Genomic DNA, 21,593 nt, shown 5'->3' on the forward strand with positions numbered 1-21,593 from the left:
CCCCAAAACGCAGGATCTTAATTCTGTTACCAATACGCTTCTCAGGCTCTGAGAGATTGGGTAAATGGCCAACTTTATTAAGACCGTGTGGCTGGCCTGGAGTTCCGAAAACAGTCTCCGGTGATATTTGTTGTTTTAAGAACGACAGCAGGCCGTTTGCTGCTGCTGTCACCGGTGACAGGGGTGGGGGACTGCAAACCTCCCGACATCCTGTTTTCTTCTTTTATAGGCTCTGGCTCCTCTCTCCACCTTCGGGAGATCTTGGGAGGCTTGGGATGTTCTATTCAAGGGTCACTACAAAGTAAGTGGTTGGTTTTTAAATAAACCAGAACCACACAGCTGTATCAGCAGTGTCCACTTCAAAAGGATCATCTTGGTAGGAGATGCACTCATTTTAATGATGCCATCAAGTCAAAGCATTTTTTAAAAAAACTCCTTTTTGGGAAGTGTGTTGAGTTTTCATCCTCGAAAGGTAAATTTGATTTTGTAGAGACGAAAGTCAAGTTTGGTGTAAAACTACGGTCTGGTCTGAGAGGTAACACTATTTTCTGTGTATGGAAATTACCAGGTGTAATTATAAAGTAACATGAATGTTTTATTGTGTAATTTGAAATCTGGCTCCAAAGGCAACTATTAATGGGCAGTTAAAAACCCTTTGAGCAGGTAGCCTTGTAGGAACAACCACACTGCTTCCCAAGATTACTACTTTGAAGCACAACACTCTTTTTTGTGTGAGCTTTGGACCAATAATGTATTTACTTCAGCTTTATTCTACCTGAGAAATGCAAAGAATCAATTGGGCTCTTGTCCCCTAATAGTGAAAGTGACTTTTTTGGCACTAAACCTGGTGTTAGGGACACCATGTACTCTTTCAGGCCACTGGGAAACTGTTTACTACTTCAACAAATGAACGGGACTCTTAACCGCACTGGAAAGAGCATCAGAGATCTAGAGTCCGAATATGTGGATTCAAGTGTGCCTCCATCATTCGCTGCGTATGTAACATGGGCTATTTAGGTAACACTGACTCGCATGCCATTCACCTGCAGCAACCGAGAAAGAAGAGCTGCTCCCTCTGCCCCCATGACTTTAGCAGGGATTAAATGAGGTGCCACGTCCACCGAATGGAAGTCTTATCCAAAATGTACCGTCCTGGACCAGTGCCCACCTGTCGTGTACTGGATCTCAAGGGTGATGGATCTGCCCCCACATTTTTGGAGACTTGTCGTTTGTAGATTATTTTGTCATTTCTCCTTTTCTTTCTTTCCCTCTCTTACGAATGGCTTTTGTATATTGTTCTTCTCATTAGCCCTTCCACCAAAGGAATTAGAACAGAGCTAAGAAGCAAATCAGTCTAGTTATTAACTCTTTAGTAACTCCCCAAAAGTTCTGAGTGAAAGAAGGCTACATCAAACATCCATGCTCTCTCTGCTGGTTTAGAATTTCTAAAAGAGAGCCAAAGAGGTCCACTGTTAACTAACACTGAGGCTAAGTCCAGAGCTTGATGTGTCCACACAGGCTGACCACATTCCACCCTTTCAGAGCTTCCACACATGTGGACGCTCACATGCCCACCTCCTTGCTCCTGGAACCCTTCAGAGCCAGATTCGTGTAATTATCAGGTTAATTCTCTTCCCCTTTTTTTACCACCGTAAAGACAGAATTATGGCACGGAATGCTCAGATGTGCAGATCCGATCGATGTAGAGAAAGTTCAAGGTCAGATCCCCTTATGGAAAACTTCCACCCCTGCTTTGAAAGGCTGCACTTAGCTTCACGGCCTCCAAACTGTGCTGAGATTAGAACAATTCAAAGTTCACTGAAGCCTCTTAAAAGCTCTTTTAAGAGCTTGTGAAATGAGGATTATGACTGCAAGGTAAGGTGATGGGGGCCTTTCAAGATTCAAAGAGATACAGTGGTTGCAATTAGGAGCTGTTTAAAAACTGACCTTTAAATTTAATTTGCCCCTTCCAAAAAAAAAAAAAAAACAGGAGAAGAGACAGACTATAGTTGATTTCTCTATAAGACTTTTCTTTCCTGTGCCAGCAGAGTTTAATACAGGAAACTGTAGGTTTGACCTTTTTCAAAGTTTCTTTCGTAACTCTAGGCAGTTGGATCGCCTCCAATTCTGCGATTTACTGGATATATTTATACGTCGCCTCTTTCTAAAGATAAATCAGGCAGTTCCCCAACTCAAGTGCTGTTCTTTTTCAAAACAAGGCAAGTGACAGAGTGACCCGCTGCCCCTCTCAGTGGCTGGTGGCTGTCTTCTAGCTCTCGATGTAGCCCCAATCCTCAAATGGGGCTCTCAAGGCCATCCTTCCTTGTTCACAAAGGGCAGCCTCTATGACCAGACCAGGGATTAGCAGGTGATTCTCCCCCGATGGGCTCCTGAGGGCAGCTGAGCAAAGGGGCACTCCTGAGGGTTGGTACTGCTGGATATGAGGCCAAGACGTGTGGGGTAAAATAGGCTGTACTGAAATATTCAGGACATCTTCTTAACTATTCTGCCAGCCGCCGTCTCTTCTCACGGGGTGCCAGCCACGGGAGCCAGGGTCCCTTGGAAGTCGCTCTCTATCAGGCCCTGAGCCTAGGAGGTCTTGTGGGCTGAGCCTGCTCTGACCCCCAGAGCGGCTGCTACCTTCAGAAGCAGCCAGGAACCTCATCCTGGGAAGTTCCGTACCTCAGGGCGTCATGGTTCGAGCATATGAGGGGGTTGCTGAGCCAACCTCAGCACAATTTTTATGGTAACTGAAAAGGCTTGATTTCCTCCTTGTGAAAACAAATGTCATCCCCCCCCCACCCCGCCCCCGAGTTCTGTTTAAACTAAACTGGAATTCCCCTTCTCCTCCTACTGACTCTTTTTTCAAGGAGGGGCAGGGAGACAGAGAATGAGGAAGGTGTGGTTGGGGCAGCGAAGCCTTTGCCCTGTGAGGAAGGTATGGCCACTTGGTGGGCAGGGCGCTGAGCGCAGGGGATGGGAAGGTGGCTGGCATTTCGGTTCCTCCTCAATGGGACATGCTCCTTACAGACTGGGTGTGGCGCATGCTGAAGAGCCCTGGAGCCAGAAGGCATTAGAGAGAGTTGGAGGAAACTTATCTGTATATTTTATAAGCCAAGATGCAAGAATATTCCACTGTGCTAGCACATTCCACCCTGCCAACATGTTCTGCCTGACCAGAGGGCTGCTGAAGATCCATGCCAAGCCTCCTGGAACACCCGGCCTCTCTGGAGGCTGGCATTTCTCAGCGGGCCACTTCACCACCTTCACAACAACGCAGAACAAAAATAAACAGGCTAAAGAACAACCATAGTTACCTCTACCCTGTGGGTACTTTGGGCTAGTACTGTGCCAAGAGCCTGATGGCGATCCTGTCACTTGATTCTCTTTATGAGATGAGTGGACTGAGTCCCATTTCATGGATGAGAAAGTTAAGGCTCAGAGAAATCAAGAACTTGATTCAAGTTTTACAGTCTGATAAACGGTTAAGCTGACATTCGAACCCTGGACTATTTCATTCCAGGCTTGGCATTTGTAATCACTAACATATACAGGTTACTTCCACTGGCCCCTTTCCCAGCTTTCTTGGTGACCTAACTAAATACCAACCCTTCTGATTAGCTCTCCTGACACCCCCATGCAAATGACAGTGTTATTGTGGGTTCTCAGCTCTCTGTGTCTGCTTCTTTCAAACGCTCTCTGTTGTGTTTATGAGCTTCCCCAGGCAGGTTCTAACCATATTCATCCTGCATCTCTTCCCCTACTTCCTGCACTCTCAACCCCAGGTGCAGTCTCTAGCCCGTGGTGGGTACTTGATTCATTTATTTAATGTCGAATGAATAAATGTAATATTGGAAAGAAAGAAAGAAAGAAAGAAAGAAAGAAAGAAAGAAAGAAAGAAAGAAAGAAAGAAAAAGAAACTGGCAGTTTTTGAGCCCAGTCACTGTGCTGAGAAAGTTCCCGAGCAGCAGGTTTCCTGTCTTTCCATCTTGGAATCCCCTGCTCCAGGTCTTACCTGAGCATCTCCTCCTATGATACTCTACAGCTATGGTCCGACCCCTGCAGCATGTGCTTGCGAGTTCCCAAGGATGATGGAACTGGAAGAGAGCTTTTTTGGGAATAACTGTCCGAATAGAGTCAGATAACATCCTTGAAGTAGCCACAGCTAACTCCCAGAAGGCTATGCTCCCGGTCAGACCTGGCACCCGCGGGAGGCAGGCGGCTGCCCTGGAGGTCATCGCTTGCCCTGCTTTGAGTCTGTTCTGTGCCCTGTGCTGGCCTGGAATAAACTATGGCATCCTGTTAAGGGGTCTCTCTCCCCGCACCTGCCTCTCACACAGCAGACATGTCTTGTTCTTTTCTTTCCTCTTCCTGGTCCAGAAAGTAGGTAAGAAATGGAGAAGAGGAGCAGGGGACCACTTCAGAGTGTGTGGCTGCTCCTTCAGTCAAGGTTACGGAGAGGAAAGGAACGTCCTGTCTCAACGGAATTCTTCCTCTCTAACAGCGTGTGTCTGCGCATGTGCTGGAGGAGGGGCGGGGGAGACTGGGAGGTGAGACCTCCGCGGGGGGGCCCCAAACTCTATGACACTAGGAAAAGCCCCTCCCAGCCTTACAGTCATAGTCTCGCATCACACCTCCGTCCTCCAAACAACGTTAATAGTATTAACAACGACAACAAAAATAATTGCAACCCACACTTTCTCGTTACTTATTCTGAGCTTCACTTATTCGAATTCATGTCATTCTCACGAGAACTTTGTAAGGTAGGGACTCTCATTATCTCCATTTTATAGATGAAGAAACCAAGGCACAGAGAAACTGAGGGCCAGGAGGCGCAGAGTTGATCACTGGAATTGCTGAGAACCCAGCACAGGTTCCCGGGTCCAGGCCGGGCCTCGCCAGGCTCTCCCGCCGCCCTGGGCTGGTACGTGCGAGTCCGCCAGGTTTGAACCCTGCGGCCCCGCACCTCCCCTGTCTGCTTTCTGTTGGTTGTCCGGGACGCCCGGCCTAACTCTGCGCTGTGCTGTGGGGTGGGTCTTCTTGTAGGTCCTGGTGAAAGTTGGTTAAAACTCTATAGTTCAGAGTAATCGCAGGCAGGACTAGTTAGAAGCAGACAACAGCCACAGAACAGCGACCTAATCAGGCCCATGTCATTGGTTTCTAGCATGTGTTGTGGTCTGAGAGAATGGCTGAGAGCATGGCCCAGTGCTATTCATTGCCCCATATGAAGTGACACCGGGGCAGACGCTAACTGCAACTCGCTTTGGGGCATGTGTGTGTCCCTGCGTGTGTGCGGGATGTGGTATGGGGGAGAGAAAGTGAAAAAGAAAATCTCAATATTTGGGAGATCCACCACCTAGGTGGATCCGAATTTTACCATTATTTCAGTTCACTTGGACTTCTGTCCTTGAATTCTGCTTGGATTTCACTCCTGTTTTTCCTCCCACTCTACCCCACAACAAGGGAAGCTGAGCTTATCTCCCTCTGATTCCGAATTAATCCCATGAGGTTTTCCTGAATAAGCTGCGTGGTTTCCTCTGAGCTAGGACAGTGTAGGGCGTGGAGAAGCAGCAGGCAGGGCTCCTAGGTTTCACCCCCGGTTGCAGAGACAGGTGTCAGGCACCATCCAGCAGAGTGTAGGACTGGGTGGACAGATAGGTAGGTAGTTAATGGGGGAGGTGGGTGGTACCAAACTCAGTGTTTTTGCCTCTAACTTGGGGGGGTGTCTATAAAAGTTGGAATCTTGGGGATGAAGCTGTTCTTTGCAGGATGGGCAGGACTTGGACAGCAATGAAGATTTGAGGCTGGAGCCAGCTAGATGGAGAATAGACACCTAACATAGCCCAGCCCCTTCACTTTAGGATTCAAGAGACCTTAATACTGAGGGATTCACTGAGCAATTTACCCAAGGTCACCCAATTTACAGAGCTGACAAAACCAAGGCCACAGTCTACATAAAAAGATGTAATGGAAATTAGTAGGGACCATGAAATGGTTGGGTATTTGGGACCAAATCATGGGAGTATTCTCAAAGCCAGTCATTGTGTTTGGGGACACCATGACAGTGTGGGGAATGGGGACCATGGAAGTGTTTTGGGCAGAGGGCTGATTTGCAAGAACCTTCTCAAATCTAGTCTTCTCTTGGAACTCATCCGCAATGATGTCTGTTCATTTTGAGCCCTCTTTTTCTAGGTGTTTGCCCTTTTACCTAGCATGGCGCAATTCAGTAAACATTCTAGCATATAGTGAATACTGACACATGTAGCTCTGGGTAGTTATGCACATACATACAAGATAAAGACAATATATGCTGTTTTACTAATGGTTTTATGTGAGCCCTCTCATGACTTAATGTCTGCTCTCTCTCGATTGAAAGTCCTTTAAATCCTGGGATACCAAATATACTTCTTCATTTGTCTAGGCCCAAAGTAAGAAATTCATAGAATATACGATTTCTTCTGAAAGTGTAGCTATTTTTAAAATTGGACTTTATTAGTCGTTATGATGAAAATATAGAGCTCCTTTATAAGGCACACAGCTTGCATCCAAATATGTTACAGAAATGTTTTTAATTAGCAAAACCTAAGTTTGCCTCAGTAAATTAGTCCTTCTCCCCACTGCCCCATATTCCCAAATCTTTAAATCATTAAATTATTGCTTACTCATTCCCTTCCACAGAGTGGCAGAGGTAAACTTTATAAAATTTAGTCAAATATTACCACAACTGGCACCATTTATTTCATGTTTATTTTCTTATTTAGATGCTCGTTCATGGGCAGAATTGGTTAGTGGGCAGACTGGGGATCCAAACTTCGGGACAGGATCCCCAGTACCTATCCTCTTCCTCTTGTAATCAGAAGACCTGGTTTGGGGACTGGCTTCACTTTTATGGAAGCATTTGACCTACCTAGGTAGCATGTAGTTAAAGATGTATACTCAAAATATTAATCTCTTTAAAGATGTGTCCTGGAAACATGAATATTAACTAATATTAATATAAATCAAGCAAATGCTCGTTTCCTTTTCCTCATGTCCCTCTCGTGCGGGCACAGGAGTTACACTTTAGGGACACAGGGAGCCCAGCTCTGCAGTGAACACAACCCAGGGCACACAAATGGGCACTATCCCTGGTTATCATGGTCTTAACGTTTCTTCACATCACTCACAATTACAGTGTCTCCCAACACAAATGAAACCTCTTTCCCACCTGGGAATTTGTTCAAACTACGTGTTCAGGTCTCCCGATCCCAGCTCTCCTTTGACACTTGTACTGGGAACTAGACTGGGTTTCTAGAAACAACAAATGGCGCTCCCCATCCGCATTTTGATGATCACATGGCAGCCGCCTGTCAATGTCAGGGAGCATTCCTCTCACTCAGCCCTCCCCAGACCAAAGGAGCCCGCGGGGAATGAGAATTTCTCCTGAAACGTGGCTGGGCCTCCATCTGAATGCTATTCACAGAGTCTCCTTAAAGATTGCCCTGAGTCCATTCTTGGCTCAGCAGCTGTTCTCAGGGGACATGCGGAGTATTGTGCCGAGAACAGGAGTGAGATCATGAAGGAAAGCGACCCTGGTCATCACAGCTGGAACAGCCACCATCATCGCCTCGAGCTACCCCGTGCCAGGCCTCAGCTAGGCACAGATGTGTCGCCTCTCCATTTGGGCATTTAGGAAATAAAGACTCCAGGAAGTTACCAAAAACTCAAGTAGTTGTAACTCAAGTAACGTAGTAACTCAAGAAGTTACCAGCTCAACTGGGTAGTGGGCAGAAATGGGATTCAACCTTTAAGGCTGGATCCCCCAAACCCATGCTTTTCTACTTTGTGTGATTAGAAGGCCTGGCAAAGAGACTGGCCTAATAAGGCACCAGCTGAATAGTCTTTTTCTTTTTTCTTTTTTTTTAAGATTTTATTGAATTATTTGAGAGAGAGAGAGAGAGAGAGAGTGGGCTAAGGGGAAGGAAAAGGGACAAGCAGACTCTGCGCTGAGCGAGGAGCCCGATGCGGGGCTCGATCTCACCACTCTGAGATCATGACCTGGGCTGAAACCAAGAGTCGGAGGGTCAACCGTCTGAACCATCCATGCACTCCCATGAGCTGAATAGTGTTGGGCAAGTCACTTTACCCCTCCCCACCTTCCTGGCCTCATTTGTGTCTCTATCTCTACTTGTAAAATAAGGACTCATTCAACCATTCACACAGCTGATGTTTATTGTTTATGAGGTGTCAAGCTTTGATGAAACACACTCTTCCTCTCAGAGCATCTTTCCAAATTAAATAGTGTAGTGCAATACAAGGGTCTCACAGGCTCTGGGCACCTCTTACCCATAAAACCCTAAAGCCAGTAAGAAAGCTTGATGTGAGGACATGTGAGCCAACCCGGGTATCTTAGAAATGACTGTGGATCTCAAATTCAGGTTTTGTTTCCAGTGAGATCGTGACCAATGGGATAATGTCATCTTACTGCTGAAAGGAAGTTCTAAGAAGGTTCATTGAATCTAACTTCTTCATTTTACAAATGATAAAACGGAAGGTTATAGAAATTAAGGGATTTGGTTGAGATCAGACTCCATCAACTGCAGAGCTGGGACTAGATACCTTTTGATTTCTGGTTTGCATTCTTTTAAATTCTCTATTTCTTGGACTCATCCCAAGTGAAGCTGGTAGCTGAGACAATAAACAAGGATAAGATCCTGGCCTCTGCCTCACAGTATACTTTTTCCAAAATTCAAACATCTCCATACCACTCTCGTGGGTTTTTTTATTTTTTTATTTTTTTGCCATCTTCACACCTCCTACACTATAATTTTCTTAATATATGTCTTTAAATCAAGTCATTATTTTTCTTTAGATACTTACTATATATAGCCTAAAAATAATAGCTATGGGGTCATGAATTCAATGTGCTATTTTATTCCTTTTTCAAATTCACAAGAAAACAAAAAAAGGTTTTATTAGGATAAAAAAAGGTTTAGCACCTTGCATAATAGCCATGTAGGGACCATACTTTGGGAACACTGCTCCAGGAACACCAGTTTCTCAAAGGGGCTGGGGGATGAGACGCTGGGCGGGGTGGGGGGGGGGGCGTAAATCAGCTGCCCTCAGGCCTCCGGAAGGGGCCAAAAAGAATGGAGGGCAGGAAGTTGGGGCCAGCAGCACCTGTGTCGCCACCTGCCACTGCTCTCGGGAATGCGGCAGCTTCATGAGTACTGCTGCTTGGGGGAGGCCAAAGTTGGCGGAAATGTGACACAGGAGGGCCAACTGCGCTGCCTCAGCCCCTCCCTGGAGCGGTGCAGACATGGAGGAAGACTGCACTTCTGGGTCCATGATGTTAACTAAGCCCGGATGTCTGTTCCCTCACATGCCCCATGTCTGTTCTGCCTTCTCCGCTGTCTCCCGTAGCACAGATTTGCATTGCCCGGCATCATTGCCCATCGTCACTATTTTTAAATTACTTTATACAATGAACATAATTCAGCCTGGGCTGAATTAGAACTTCTAATGAGCTAAGAGTACCACAACTTGCCATGGGTGGGAATCTCAGCTCAGATCCCTGGGGGATAGGGAAGGGGGAGTGCAGGTTGGAGTGATTTCTGGAGGAAAAAAAAAAAGAAAAAAGAACAGAGAACCCCTTCTATTGTTTGCCCTGGATGATGAAGAATTCTCTTTTTCCTCTTCTGAAAATTCTGATCTGTGAGTGTGAGCAGGTCAGCTGTGTCATGTTAGCTCATCTAATTCCTTGACTGGGGGATATAGATATTTCTATTCAGGAGTTAATCAGAAAGAGGAAAAGAAATCCCTAAATCGCTCCGCTACCTGAGCATCCTTAATACAATTAGCTTTGAAATGATCCAAAAGAATTTCCTGGGGTTCTGTCCGTTGGGGACTAGCTGCATGACAAGGAGTAGGAGGAGGAATGTGGGGGCTGAGAAGTCAGCCTTTTGTAGCCTCTGACTTTCAACATGAAGGACCAGGTTGGGAATCTCAACTCATCCCTTTGTGAATGACTCAGAGGGGAAAAATAATGGATTGCAGGAAGCATGCCACTGTCTTGCTTAGAGCTGTCATTTAGCTCCATGGACACTGAAGGGGAGGTTTGTTGTTGTTTCTCTAGTATTTCAATGATGAAAATGAGGCATGACCATGGATAAAACAATCCCGAGGGTAAAATAAACCAGAAAAGTTGGCATATGCCCTTTTTGAGACCTAACTGGTGTGCAGGTGAGGCTCAGATTCCTTCAGGGTTCACCAGCCTTAGCAAGTAAGACCTTCCATGGTGCTATTTCCTTGGTTCAGAGGACATGTGCAAGAAGGAAGGAAGGAACCTCTCAGAGTCCAAGATAGAGTCTGAACCCTGTGTGCCACGCAATATGCAAATTTATGATTTTTATCACGGAATACAGATGAATGCAGTTATTTTTCCCTTTCACACTCTTGATTATCCTTTTCTGTATTGGGTTATAGACAGGTACTTAAATGGATCCTTATTACCTAAGATTTACAGTAATAATCCTTTTGGGAGTCTTCAAGTGTTTTACAAACATTCTGATTTTTCAAGTTAAGAAAATCAAAGTCTAGAAGAGTCAAACCCTTGTTGGTATCCACACAAAGAGCTGGCTACCCACTGTAATAATAATCGCTAATATGTACTTTAGTGCAAACTCTGCAAGAGACACTTCACATGCTTGTCTCAGTTAATCCTAATAAGCAGCCTATGAGGCAAGACAGCAATTCTATGGCCTTCGTTTTAGAGATGAGGAAAGCGTGACACCCAGTGATGAACAAACTTGCCCACGTCTCCCATCCAGCAAGTGGCGTTGGTGAGATCTGAATCAGGCAGTCTGATGCCAAAGTCTGTACTATTAGTAATATTCTTACCCTTCTAGAGCTCAGCTTTAAGATGACCCCACAATTTCTCCAGACAGAAATATGGCAAAGTGTTTTTGATGGCCTACTCCCATGGACTTACTGAGATTTCATGATCTTAACCTAAATTCAAGTTCATTTTTAAATTTACTTTATTTTTCTTAAAGATTTTATTTATTTATTTGAGAGAAAGCATGCAAGCAGGGGGAAGGGGCAGAGGGAGAGAGAGAGAATCTCAAGCAGACTCTGTGCTGAGTGGGGAGCTGGAAGGGGGGCTCGATCTCATGACTCTAAGGTCACGCCCTGAGCCCAAGGCAAGAGTCCCACACTTAACCAACTGAGCCACCCAGGTGACCCTCACCTTCATTTTTGAGACTGTGGTTCCCACCTGAAAACCATGAGTCTGATGATAAAAGCAAGGTACTGTTAAGTGAAATGCTGTCTCTTATTGGCCAATATTTTTCTTGTGTAAGACCTGAGACACAAGGCATGCTGAGAGCAGTATTAATTAAGTATCTATTATGTGTTCTCCCAGTACAATGATCCCCAGTCAGTACTCCGGGGTGGGATATTTAGATTCTTATCTGATAAAAATGATGAATTGGTGCTGATCCTTTTTCACTTTCCTGTTATTATTTGATAATGAAAAGACGCGATCTTTTGAGTGAGAAGATTACAGAAAAGGGTCTAGATATAGAATCGAGTCTATTCCAGTCAGTTTCCCCAGTGGGATAGCAAGCCATAGATTCATTAATGACATCAGCTGTGCTTATAAGCGAAATCCCACTCTCTCAGTGAAGCATTTACAGAATCACTTTAGTCATATATGACTGGTGAAAGTATTTGAAACAGAAAATAAGAAACTGTCCAAATGTAATGAAAGGTGATACCGAGACAATTAACATATTGGATGGATGGAGGTGAACCACTATCAGGTAACAACATAGACGGTAACTAGCTGGTTTTATTACCTGGACATATATTTTTCAAAGGATATTTTGGAAATACTTCATCTTCAGATTTCAGATTAAGATTTAGGTAGTAAAATAAGCCACAGGAGAAATAAAAGTAGTAGAGACAAGAATTCAGAATAATTTTTACCTAAAATGAAATCTGATCTTTGGAGCTCCTTATGGGACTTTACTTGGGATTCACAAGCTTTGAGGTTTAGCCTAAGTTTCAAAAAGTGGGCACAAAATTTAAAAAAAAGTGAGTGAAGGTTTATAGCAACCCATAAGCTCAACTCTGAAGTCCATGGGAACCAAAGGCAGGAGGGAGTCAGCAGGGTAGAAGAGAGGTGTGGTGGGAAGGAGGGTGGGTTAAAATCCACAGTGGCAGCAGAGAGCCCTTTAGATGGTCTATAATGATGGCTGTGTGTTAATTAGGGGGGTATCTGTGTGCACAGGTATTATGAACTGAATGTCTGTGCCCAATCCCCAACTCATATGTTGGATCCTACCCCCAATGTGACAGTATTAGGAGGTGAGGCCTTTGGGAGGTGATTGGGCTGTGAGGGGGGAGCCCTCATGAATGGGATTAGTGCCCTTATACAAGAGACCCCAGAGAGCTCCTGTGCCCCCTTCTGCCAAGTGAGGGCACGGTAAGATGTCTGCGTGTGAACCAAGAAGCAGGGGGCCTCACCAGGTGCTAAATCTGTAGGTGTCTTCATCTTGTGCTTTCCAGAACTCTGAGAACTACATTGTAGTTTAGGTTACCCCACCTATGGGATTTTTGTCCTCATAGCCCAGACTGATGAAGACAATAGGTGAAAGTGTTTTTCTTCATTCTCAAAAGTCAGGGTTTATTAGGCTAAGAAAATATATGGATTTATTGTCTAAAGTTTGATATTTTGTCATTAAACTAGACTCTTGGGTGCTAGGAATATATCTGTGAGCCCACACAGACAAGGCCCCACTCTCGTGTACCTGGAAACACAGCGTAAATGGTGAACAAAGAGCCACAGGAGTAGATGTGGAGAAGAGATACAACTGAACTGTGACAGTTTGTAACCGGAAGACCAGAGTGGGACTGGGCGGGGGGTGGGGGGGGGGCGCCAGGAGACACTTCCTGAACAGGTGATCTTTGAGCTGAAATGAGCGGGAGTTAACCAGTGAAGGGATGTGTTTTGGGTTCCCAGGAGAAGCATTCTAATGAGGAAAGGCCCTGTGTCAAGAGGGAGATCAGCATGTTCACGGGACAGAGGGACCCCAGTGTGGGAGGTACAGAGAGTGAAGGGTAGGGGGTGGGATGAAGCAGGGATGGCAGCACAGCCTGGCCTCGCAGGACTCTTTGGGCTTATGGGTTTCAACCTCAGGGTAGTAGGAGGCCCCGGAGGGGCTGGGATGCAGGTGGTAGCAAGGTGGTGTGTGACCTGAGCAGATCTGTGTATAATCGTCCCTCTGGCTGCCATGTGGAGAATGGGCAGGATGAGGAGATTGAGGCAGGTGAGCACATGAAGGGACCATTAGGGTGCCATTATGGGAGCCTGGACACAAGAGGGAGAATGAAGAGAAGTGGACGAATTTGGCAGCTACTAAGACTTTGGTGATGGAGAGGACACAGGGAGTAAAGAAGGAGCGACATGAAAAGATGGCGGCCCCACTCAGCCTAAGAGGCCAGGCCTGGGCATGTACAATGATGGGATGTCTGCCCCACTGAGCCTAAGATGCATAGAATGCATTTTAGGATTATCGCGTCCTGACACATTCTGGGCATTTCAAAAGAATCTGATCAGTAAATGTTCAACATTCTTTTAGATGATCTTCCCACCTATGTGTTTTTAATAAATCATATATATTTTTAACATATTTAACATATGTTTAATACACCATTTAAATTAACTTACCACGATGCACGTTTTTTTTTTATTCCTACAATTTTTCCATGTGTACTTTAAAAAATAGTCTTCCACCTTTTTCAGGACTTCATTCTTTTTCAAATCTATGGCACATCCTAAGAGTTAATCATGGAATAAGGAAATGTCATGTGGAGCTAGAAGTCCCTCGCAGGTATGGATGCAGGGCTGTGTAGACGTCTGTGTCTGCCAAATGCTCTTTATGGAAGGGTATTTATTAGCACAGTTCATACTGACTAAAGACTGGGGTTCAGACTAACAATACAAAATTCAAAGACCTTCATCAATTTTCACAATTACATGGACTTCCCTTTGTAATGAGGAGTATAAGCTAGCACAGTAAGGCCAGTGGACGCTTGGATTTTACAGACAAAAGAGAATATCCACTCTGCAACAAGCAAAGTAACTATAATTTTAAAGTTTGCATTTGCAAGAATTGAAGATATCTCCAATATAACTTGGTGTGCAACGTCAGTTAATCCCTCAAGCACCTGTTGCGCACCAAATTGCGCACGGTGCCCTTCAATTTAGGTCATGGGTCAAAACATATCGTTCTCATACTGTCCACCCTTGAAGAGCTGATTTAATAACACAAGAGGATCCAAACTTAACAGATCATGTCTCTCTTCCTCAAAAGCAAAACAAAAACTGAAAAACGAAAACCAAAACTCATTTCTTCTGCATAGCCGCTTTCGGAAGGCTGTGACTACCACCTGCTTCCCTTCCCACCAGGCAGCCCCGTCCCTTAACCTCGGCAGGCCACGCGCAGCCTTTGACAACATCCCACGTAGCTTATTTCCACAGTAGTGATGGAGGCCATCGGCCCTCCCCCAGCTTTTCCCTTCTGTGATGTCAGGTAGGATCAGTGTAGCGGAACGAACGTTTAACTTAGGGTCAGTCAGGAGAACTAATTGGCATCCTGGTCTGGTCACTCAAGTGAAAACTTGAGTAAGTTACTGAATCTCTTTGGTAAAAAAGATACCATCGAGATCACCTAACCGGAATGTTCTGAAGATCACCCAGGGGCTTACCTGTGTCCATTGCTAGCCTGACTCTTAGAACGTGTATATTCTCAGTAAGCCTCATATGAATATGAATCTCATTTCTTTGGCATAGGATAATTGTAATACACAATTTCCTGGTATGATAAGCCAAAAGGACCCAAAAGATTGCCTTTCTTGTATTTGGTTTATAGCTAAGAGCCCTTAACGTCAGAGTAATGAAGTGACATGGTCTATCAGGGGCAATGGCAAACTGGAAACAAGGAAGAAACTGGTCTATGTGTTTCCGGTACCGAATGCCCTGCAACTTATCATAACTATTCCTGCCACAGGAATATCCTTAAAATATGATTCTCAGCATTTTCTTCCCCCAGTCAAAAGCTTTTGATGACTATCAATGGTCTGGTAAGTAAAATAAATCACCTCATCCTGCTACTCAGGTTCCTCTAACACTTGTCCTGAAACCTTGCTTCCTGCTTCTACAAATTCCCCCTTCCATGCAATCTGGGATCCACTAAACTAGGCTACTTGCCATGCTGTGCACATGCTACCTTGTAAGCTCCATGAGGACAGTAATGTCTTATTCATGGCCAAACCCTAGTACCTAGCCTCACAGTCAAAGCTCAATAAAAGTTTGTTGAAGATGGTGGGCATTCTTCATTATGATAAATATGACAATGACAAAAATACTAGTAATGATAGTAAAATGGCAATAATAATGATGATGATGATAAATCACAGAGAAATAACAATCACAGACATTGACTGAACCATTGGTCAATAGCCACTAAGCTCTAAATTTCTTTTTTTTTTTTTTAAAGATTTTATTCATTTATTTGAGAGAGAGAGAGCACACATGAGAGGGGGGAGGGTCAGAGGGAGAAGCGGACTCCCCGCCGAGCAGGGAGCCCGATGCGGGACTCGATCCCGGGACTCCAGGATCACGACCTGAGCCGAAGGCAGTCGCTCAACCAACCGAGCCACCCAGGCGCCCCTAAGCTCTAAATTTCTTAATTAAACCTTACAATAATCTCATCATGGGGATACTATCCTTATCTCACCTTACCAATGAGATGATCAATGCTCAGAGAGGTTAAGCAACCTCTCTGGTATTGGTTGATTGACTCTTTCATTCACATATTCAACAAATGTTACTGAGGGTCTCCCACATGTCAGGCTCTGTCCTAGGGATCGGGGATGTAACCTACATCTCTTCCTCTTTGTGAGCAAGTTCCTTGCTTTCATGGAGCTGACAGTCTTAATGGTGGAAAACAGACACCCACTCGCTAAATAAATGAGATAAAGTCAGAAAGTGGTAAGTAATCAAAAGGAAAGTAAGTCAGGGTAGTGGGACCAACAGTGATGGGATGACTATTTCACCCAGGGGTAAGGGGAAAGGCTCATGGGGATCACTGAGGGGATGGCAGCCAAACAAAGTCCTGATGGGTGAAAAGGAGTGAGCCACTGAAGACCTAGAGGGAAAATCTTCCAGGCAGAGGGAACAGCAAGTACAAAGGACCTGTGGCAAGAGTGTCTTCAGTATATTCCAGAAACAGTAAGGATGCCGGTGTGTTTGCAGGTAAACGTGGCAGAAAAAGAGGAGAGCAGAGACACTGCACGGGTTAGATTGTGGGAACACTGCAGGTGTGACACAGACTTGGCTTTGGCTGTGCTTTGGAGGGAAAGCAACAGAAGGGTCACAGAGCCAAGAAGTGACAGGGTCCATCCTAGGTTTTAAAAGGATCTCTTTGGCAAGGGAGAGCTAGTGGGGATCCGTTATAGGAATATTAAAGTCATACCGGTGAGAGAGGGAGAGGGCCGAGAGGAGCCTGGGCTCTGATGGGCTGCCTGAGGAGTCTGTGAGGAAAGAAGGAGTCCAGGACTAGCCCAGGGTTTCTGGAAGGTGAGGGAGGAGCAGACGGAGGGCTGAGGATCAGGAACTCACCGTACACATATTCAGCGCGAGCCGCCTACGAGCCAGGCATGTGGGGATATGAGTTAGCTGACAGCCGGCTATACGTGACTTTAGTTCACTGAAACAAAACAGGGATAGAACTTTCTGTCTCAGAGTTATCAGCAAATGGATGGCATGTTAAGTCCTGCAACGGGATGAGATCATCTCAGGAGTGAGTGCGGAGAGGTTGGGACAGAGGAGGGCAGGACTGGCCCTGGGGAGCTGCAGGGTAGGAGGATGAGGGGCGAAGGAAGGAGTGCTCAGCCAGGCAGGCGAAGACCTGAGAGATGTGCCCTGGAGGCCAGGGGGAGACAGGGCCTCAAAGCCCAGGGTAGTGCCCATCCCCGGCCAATGCTGCTGACAGGTCAGGTCAAGCCGGGCCTCACATCAACCCCTAGACTTGGCAGAGGTGGAAGGCGCTGGACCCGTCCTCCGCAAGAGCAGTTCCGGGGACTGCAGCTGCTGTGTGGATTCTCAGCTACTCCGGCTCTGGCTCCCTGAATCTCCCTGGCCCTGGCTCTCTTTAGGTCCCAATTCCCTTCCTCTCCTCAGACTCAGCTCCTGGGCTCCCTGCATCATGGAACCTTCCCTCAGCCCCTAGTCACATTTCACTGCCATGGCATTTACCTTGTTTTAGATTTATTCACTGCTGACCACGGCTAGATATCCGTGGAGTGGACGAGTCCTTGGAGGAATAAAAATACGCCAGGTGAACGTCATGCAGAATAACAAAATGCGACACGGAAGTGTGGTATAATTACTGCCACTATGAAGGCAGCTCAGGGATCTCTCAGGGAGAACAACCCCAGACGCTAATCTGCTAGCCCAGTCTCTGGGTTCCCCTGGCCTGCAGGGCTGGGGAAGGAGCCGGGCAGCGAGCCCCGCCTGCTGAAAGGAGGCTTGATTGTGGTTTTCAGGATCTGGGCTCTGGGCCCAGCTCTGCCCCTGGGCGGCGTGACCTTAGGCGAGCCCCTCCAAACTTCTGGGACATAATTTCTTCACCTTTGAAATGAACAGATTGTATCCCATCTGCTCAAAGATCCTTCTACCCATTTCAGTTCCTTCTCAGATTAGAAACTAATGTGGTCATAATAGTGGTGTGAAGAGTTAGTCGTGCCCTTTTCTCTCTACTGAAGCTATGAAATCTCAAAGACCGGTCTTCTCCTTCTTTGCCTCAAGCACAGTATACTGGTAGATGCACAGTAAATATCTTTTGATTTACTAGATCACCAGGATAAATCCTTTTTGGGCTACGAAATGTACCCTGGCCCGATCTCTCTCCACCCTGCCCCCCCATATCTCTTCTCAAGTCAGTGCCTCAGTCCTTCCTTAATTCACCCTGGGGTTGCTCCTGGGTGCGGTATTCCCTAGAACTATAAAGGCTCATGACCCAGGTCCGTCACTAATTTTGTGCCTCTTGACCCTGCTGGCTTAGAGTTGAGGAAATCAAGACACAGGTTCTACAACACAAACCAGAATGCTGGTACTAGACTGTCTTAGCTAATCCAGCCCATGGAACGAGGGTGCTCACGGAAAGTAGTAGGTTGTGTCAGATTATGGAGATTCTTGAATGCCAAGCTCAGAGTCTGTGCTCAGAAATATGAATCTACCATGTCTGGAGTATCCTGGAGGGGACAGAACGTGGAGAAAGGGAGATCAGCTAGAAAACTGAAGAAGCTATGTCACGGGGGCGTGGCAGGGAGGGCCCGAACTGGGACAGAGAGAAGAGCTCAGGACCCCTGCAAGCCTGTACTTTGCTGGCCCCTTTGCTAGGGACAGTCCTTAAGACGCGGAGTCACGTCAACACCCACTCTGTTCCAGGAACTGGGTCCATGTTAAGATGGTCCCGGTGTGCTGGGACCAGCAAGTGGGGGCGTGGGCTTAGTGTGGAGATAGAAAATGCACATCTAAATGTTGTGGGGTGAGTGCCGGCCGGAGGTGTAAACAGGGTGCTAGTGGGGATGGGGGCTGCACAGAGGAAATCAACATTCGAACTGGCTGTGCCCCTCTCCAGCCTTCTGATGAGCCCTCCCGGGAGGCTGAGCTGGATGGACGACATCGTGGGTTCCCTACTCTTGGCTTCTGGCTGCGTATCAGAGGGAAGGGAGACAGGGAGGGCAGAAGGTTTATTTCCTTCGCTCCCAGGAGACGAACCTTGGGTTAGCGGTGTCTCTCAACCAAGAGTCACTGCTTCTGTCAAGGTGGTCTGTTCTACAAGACTCTCCTTCTGGGGGCGCCTGGGTGGCTCAGTTGGTTAAGCGACTGCCTTCGGCTCAGGTCATGATCCTGGAGTCCCTGGATCGAGTCCCACATCGGGCTCCCTGCTCGGCAGGGAGTCTGCTTCTCCCTCTCCCACTCCCCGTTTGTGTTCCCTCTCTCGCTGTGTCTTTCTCTGTCAAATAAATAAATAAAATCTTAAAAAAAAAAAAAAAAAAGACTCTCCTTCTGGGTTCTGGTGACTGTTCCCTCCTCCTAGGCCTGACTCACAATGGCTCTGCTATTATGCTCCCCTGTAGTTTCCCCAGACCCCAGGCAAGAATTTGTGATTAATTCCTTTATCCCAGTGTGACTGGATCTTTCTCTCTCTCTCTCATTGGGACTCTCACAGATATCCTGGGCCTTTGAAATAAGAATACACAATTCTTTGGGACTTTATCTCCTGGTAAACTGTGAGCTCTTCCCTGAGGAATCATGTCTTGTTCATCTTAGCCCTCTCTCCCCACTTCTTCTCTTAATGGGAGTTTCTGTTCATAGGGGTTGCTTATTGATTGTTTGCTAAAAGATATTCATTTCTCCTCCGTCACAGCCATGCCTTTGACCCCAGCTAGTCATGTGGCTGTGTTCTGAACGTTCCCCAGGGGAGGAGCCACAGCTCTGTTCCCCCCTTCACCTTCTGGCTGTTCTCACCTCACTGCTTCTCACTCGGGAGGACAAACACTCCCACTAAAGCCTTTTCCTGCTCAATATCCTAAAGTTTACCGTCTTTACGTCAATGCCAGATGCCTGTGACCTCAGAAGAGACCCTAAATCTCTCTCCACCCTAATTTCTAAGCTTGCAAAATCAAGATAAGAATAATACTGACTTCAGAGGACTGCTGGGAGAATAAAAACAAATGCGATGTCCTGTAAAATTTATTGCCTTTCCCATGAACTATATCGGTGACTCTAAAGGATAAGCAAGTTCTCTACCCCTCCCCCCATCCTACTTGGCCTGACTGGTTTCCATGAGGTAAGCACTTCGTTAACAGGCCGAGCAAAATACTAATAACTGACATTTCCTGAGCATTTATTCCCCGCTGGTAACTGTTCTAAGCGCTTCATAGGTCATCCCATTTAATCCCCACAAGAGTCATGTCCAACAGAACCTATTTTGTCCCCATTCTACAGATGAGGCAAAATAACGATACAAAAAGATGAAGTCACTCGCCCAAGGGCCAGAGCCAGAACTTAAAACCTAGGGAGCTCGGCCAAAAAGCCACGCAGTTAACCCCTCTGTTTACACTGTCTCCCCTATGGACATTCTCTGTGACATATGGGAAGACACATCATGAGCACCGGCGGCGGCAATCAGTGAGACAGCATGTGGAAGTTAATCAAGTGACTAAAAGCAACGTTTGCACCTTGGTGGCAGTTCTGGCGAATGGAGCTCAGGCTTGGCTCTCCAGAATTCAGACTGAGATCAGTTGGGTGGGGTTAATGGAACTGCATTCTTCACATCTCCGTGTTCTGGTGACTGAGACTCACCTGAGCTTAGCGCATGCTCCACTTGCTGCATGCTCACCCCAGGGGAGGCAGTGGTCTCCATGTCCATCATCACACAGGTCACTTTGGCCGGCACTGTGGCTTGGGGTGTTGTCTCCGTGGGCAGCGGCTGGGCTGTGGCAGGTGAAGTGGGTGTGTGGGCAGAGCTGTGCTCTTCTGCTGGGGCCTCTGGTGGGGTTGGGGCTCCGGTGGGCTTGGTGCTGGTCTCGGCAGAGCTGTGATTGGTGCTGGCCGAGGAGGCAGAAGAAACCTCCGGGGGTGAGGTTGATAGGGGTGGGGGTGATGAGGCTGGAGCCTGAGGGGAGGGGAGGGTGGGAGACTCAGTGGGGGCCGCCGAGGGGTGCTGGGACCCTGTGGGGGGCGCGCTTGCCTCCTCGGGAGTGCTTGAGCTGTGTTCTGGGGGAGTGGCTGTTGAGTGCACCCCACCGCCAGCTGGTGAGGGGTCTGTGCTCGTGCCTCCCCGGTGAGAGGCCGGGCCGCTCGTCGTCTCCTCTTCTCTGGGCTCCGTGGAAATGTTCTTGGGGAGCAGAGGTGCTGGCGCCGAGGCTGTGGCTGGGAAGACCGAGTTGCTGGGAGTGCCACTGGTCGGGGAGGCGGGAGGGCCCTGTGGAGAGCTCGTCCAGATGGCCGTGGAAGGGACAGCGGCTGCCGGAAGAGAACCGGGCAAGGGGGCTGACGGAGGCAGGCTCTGTACCCTCAATCCTGTGGAAGAGCCGGCACAAGACGTGGTTAGTGTGTGAAAACCTCCGAGGGAAGCCTGCTCCACAGCATTTCCACAGGTCTTTCTCATTTTGCATCATGCCCTCCCAACTGTGAAGGTGACTTGTGACTATTTTCTGCCCACTCACTGCTCCCTCCTCCCTTTGTGACTATCAGTGGGAACCAGCCTGCAGGCCCAGTAAGAACCATTAGTGGGTCAGTCGACACACTTCCAGCCAATGCATGGAATGACCTAATCTTGTCTCCTGCTTGCTTAAAACTGTGCCCTTAAAAAGTGAGACTCTCTGGGGAACTGACCTTTACCGGGAATTGTCTGGATTGCTATGGGGCCTGCACCCCAATACCTGCGGGGATGCCCAGGGTGTGTGCTGAGGGTGGGGGAGGCCATGGTTGGTGAGTGCAGAGCTGGAGGGGCTTATGGATTGGCTGTTCCCTG

At 47.1% G+C, this 21,593-nt stretch overlaps 1 protein-coding gene across 2 annotated transcripts in view; it reads right to left on the reverse strand.

The window, feature by feature from the left end:
- The window catches only part of PARM1 (prostate androgen-regulated mucin-like protein 1), a 100,130-nt gene that overhangs the window by 15,856 nt on the left and 62,681 nt on the right, over window positions 1-21,593 (reverse strand). For both annotated transcript variants that reach the window (XM_081812275.1, XM_081812277.1), the window contains one exon: window positions 20,420-21,139. In XM_081812275.1, coding sequence (XP_081668401.1) covers window positions 20,420-21,139 — 720 coding nt within the window. The remainder of the gene's footprint in view (window positions 1-20,419; window positions 21,140-21,593) is intronic.

Source organism: Leptonychotes weddellii, chromosome 2 (assembly GCF_054177405.1).
Source record: "Leptonychotes weddellii isolate Sample4059 chromosome 2, ASM5417740v2, whole genome shotgun sequence".
NCBI lineage: Eukaryota > Metazoa > Chordata > Mammalia > Carnivora > Phocidae > Leptonychotes > Leptonychotes weddellii.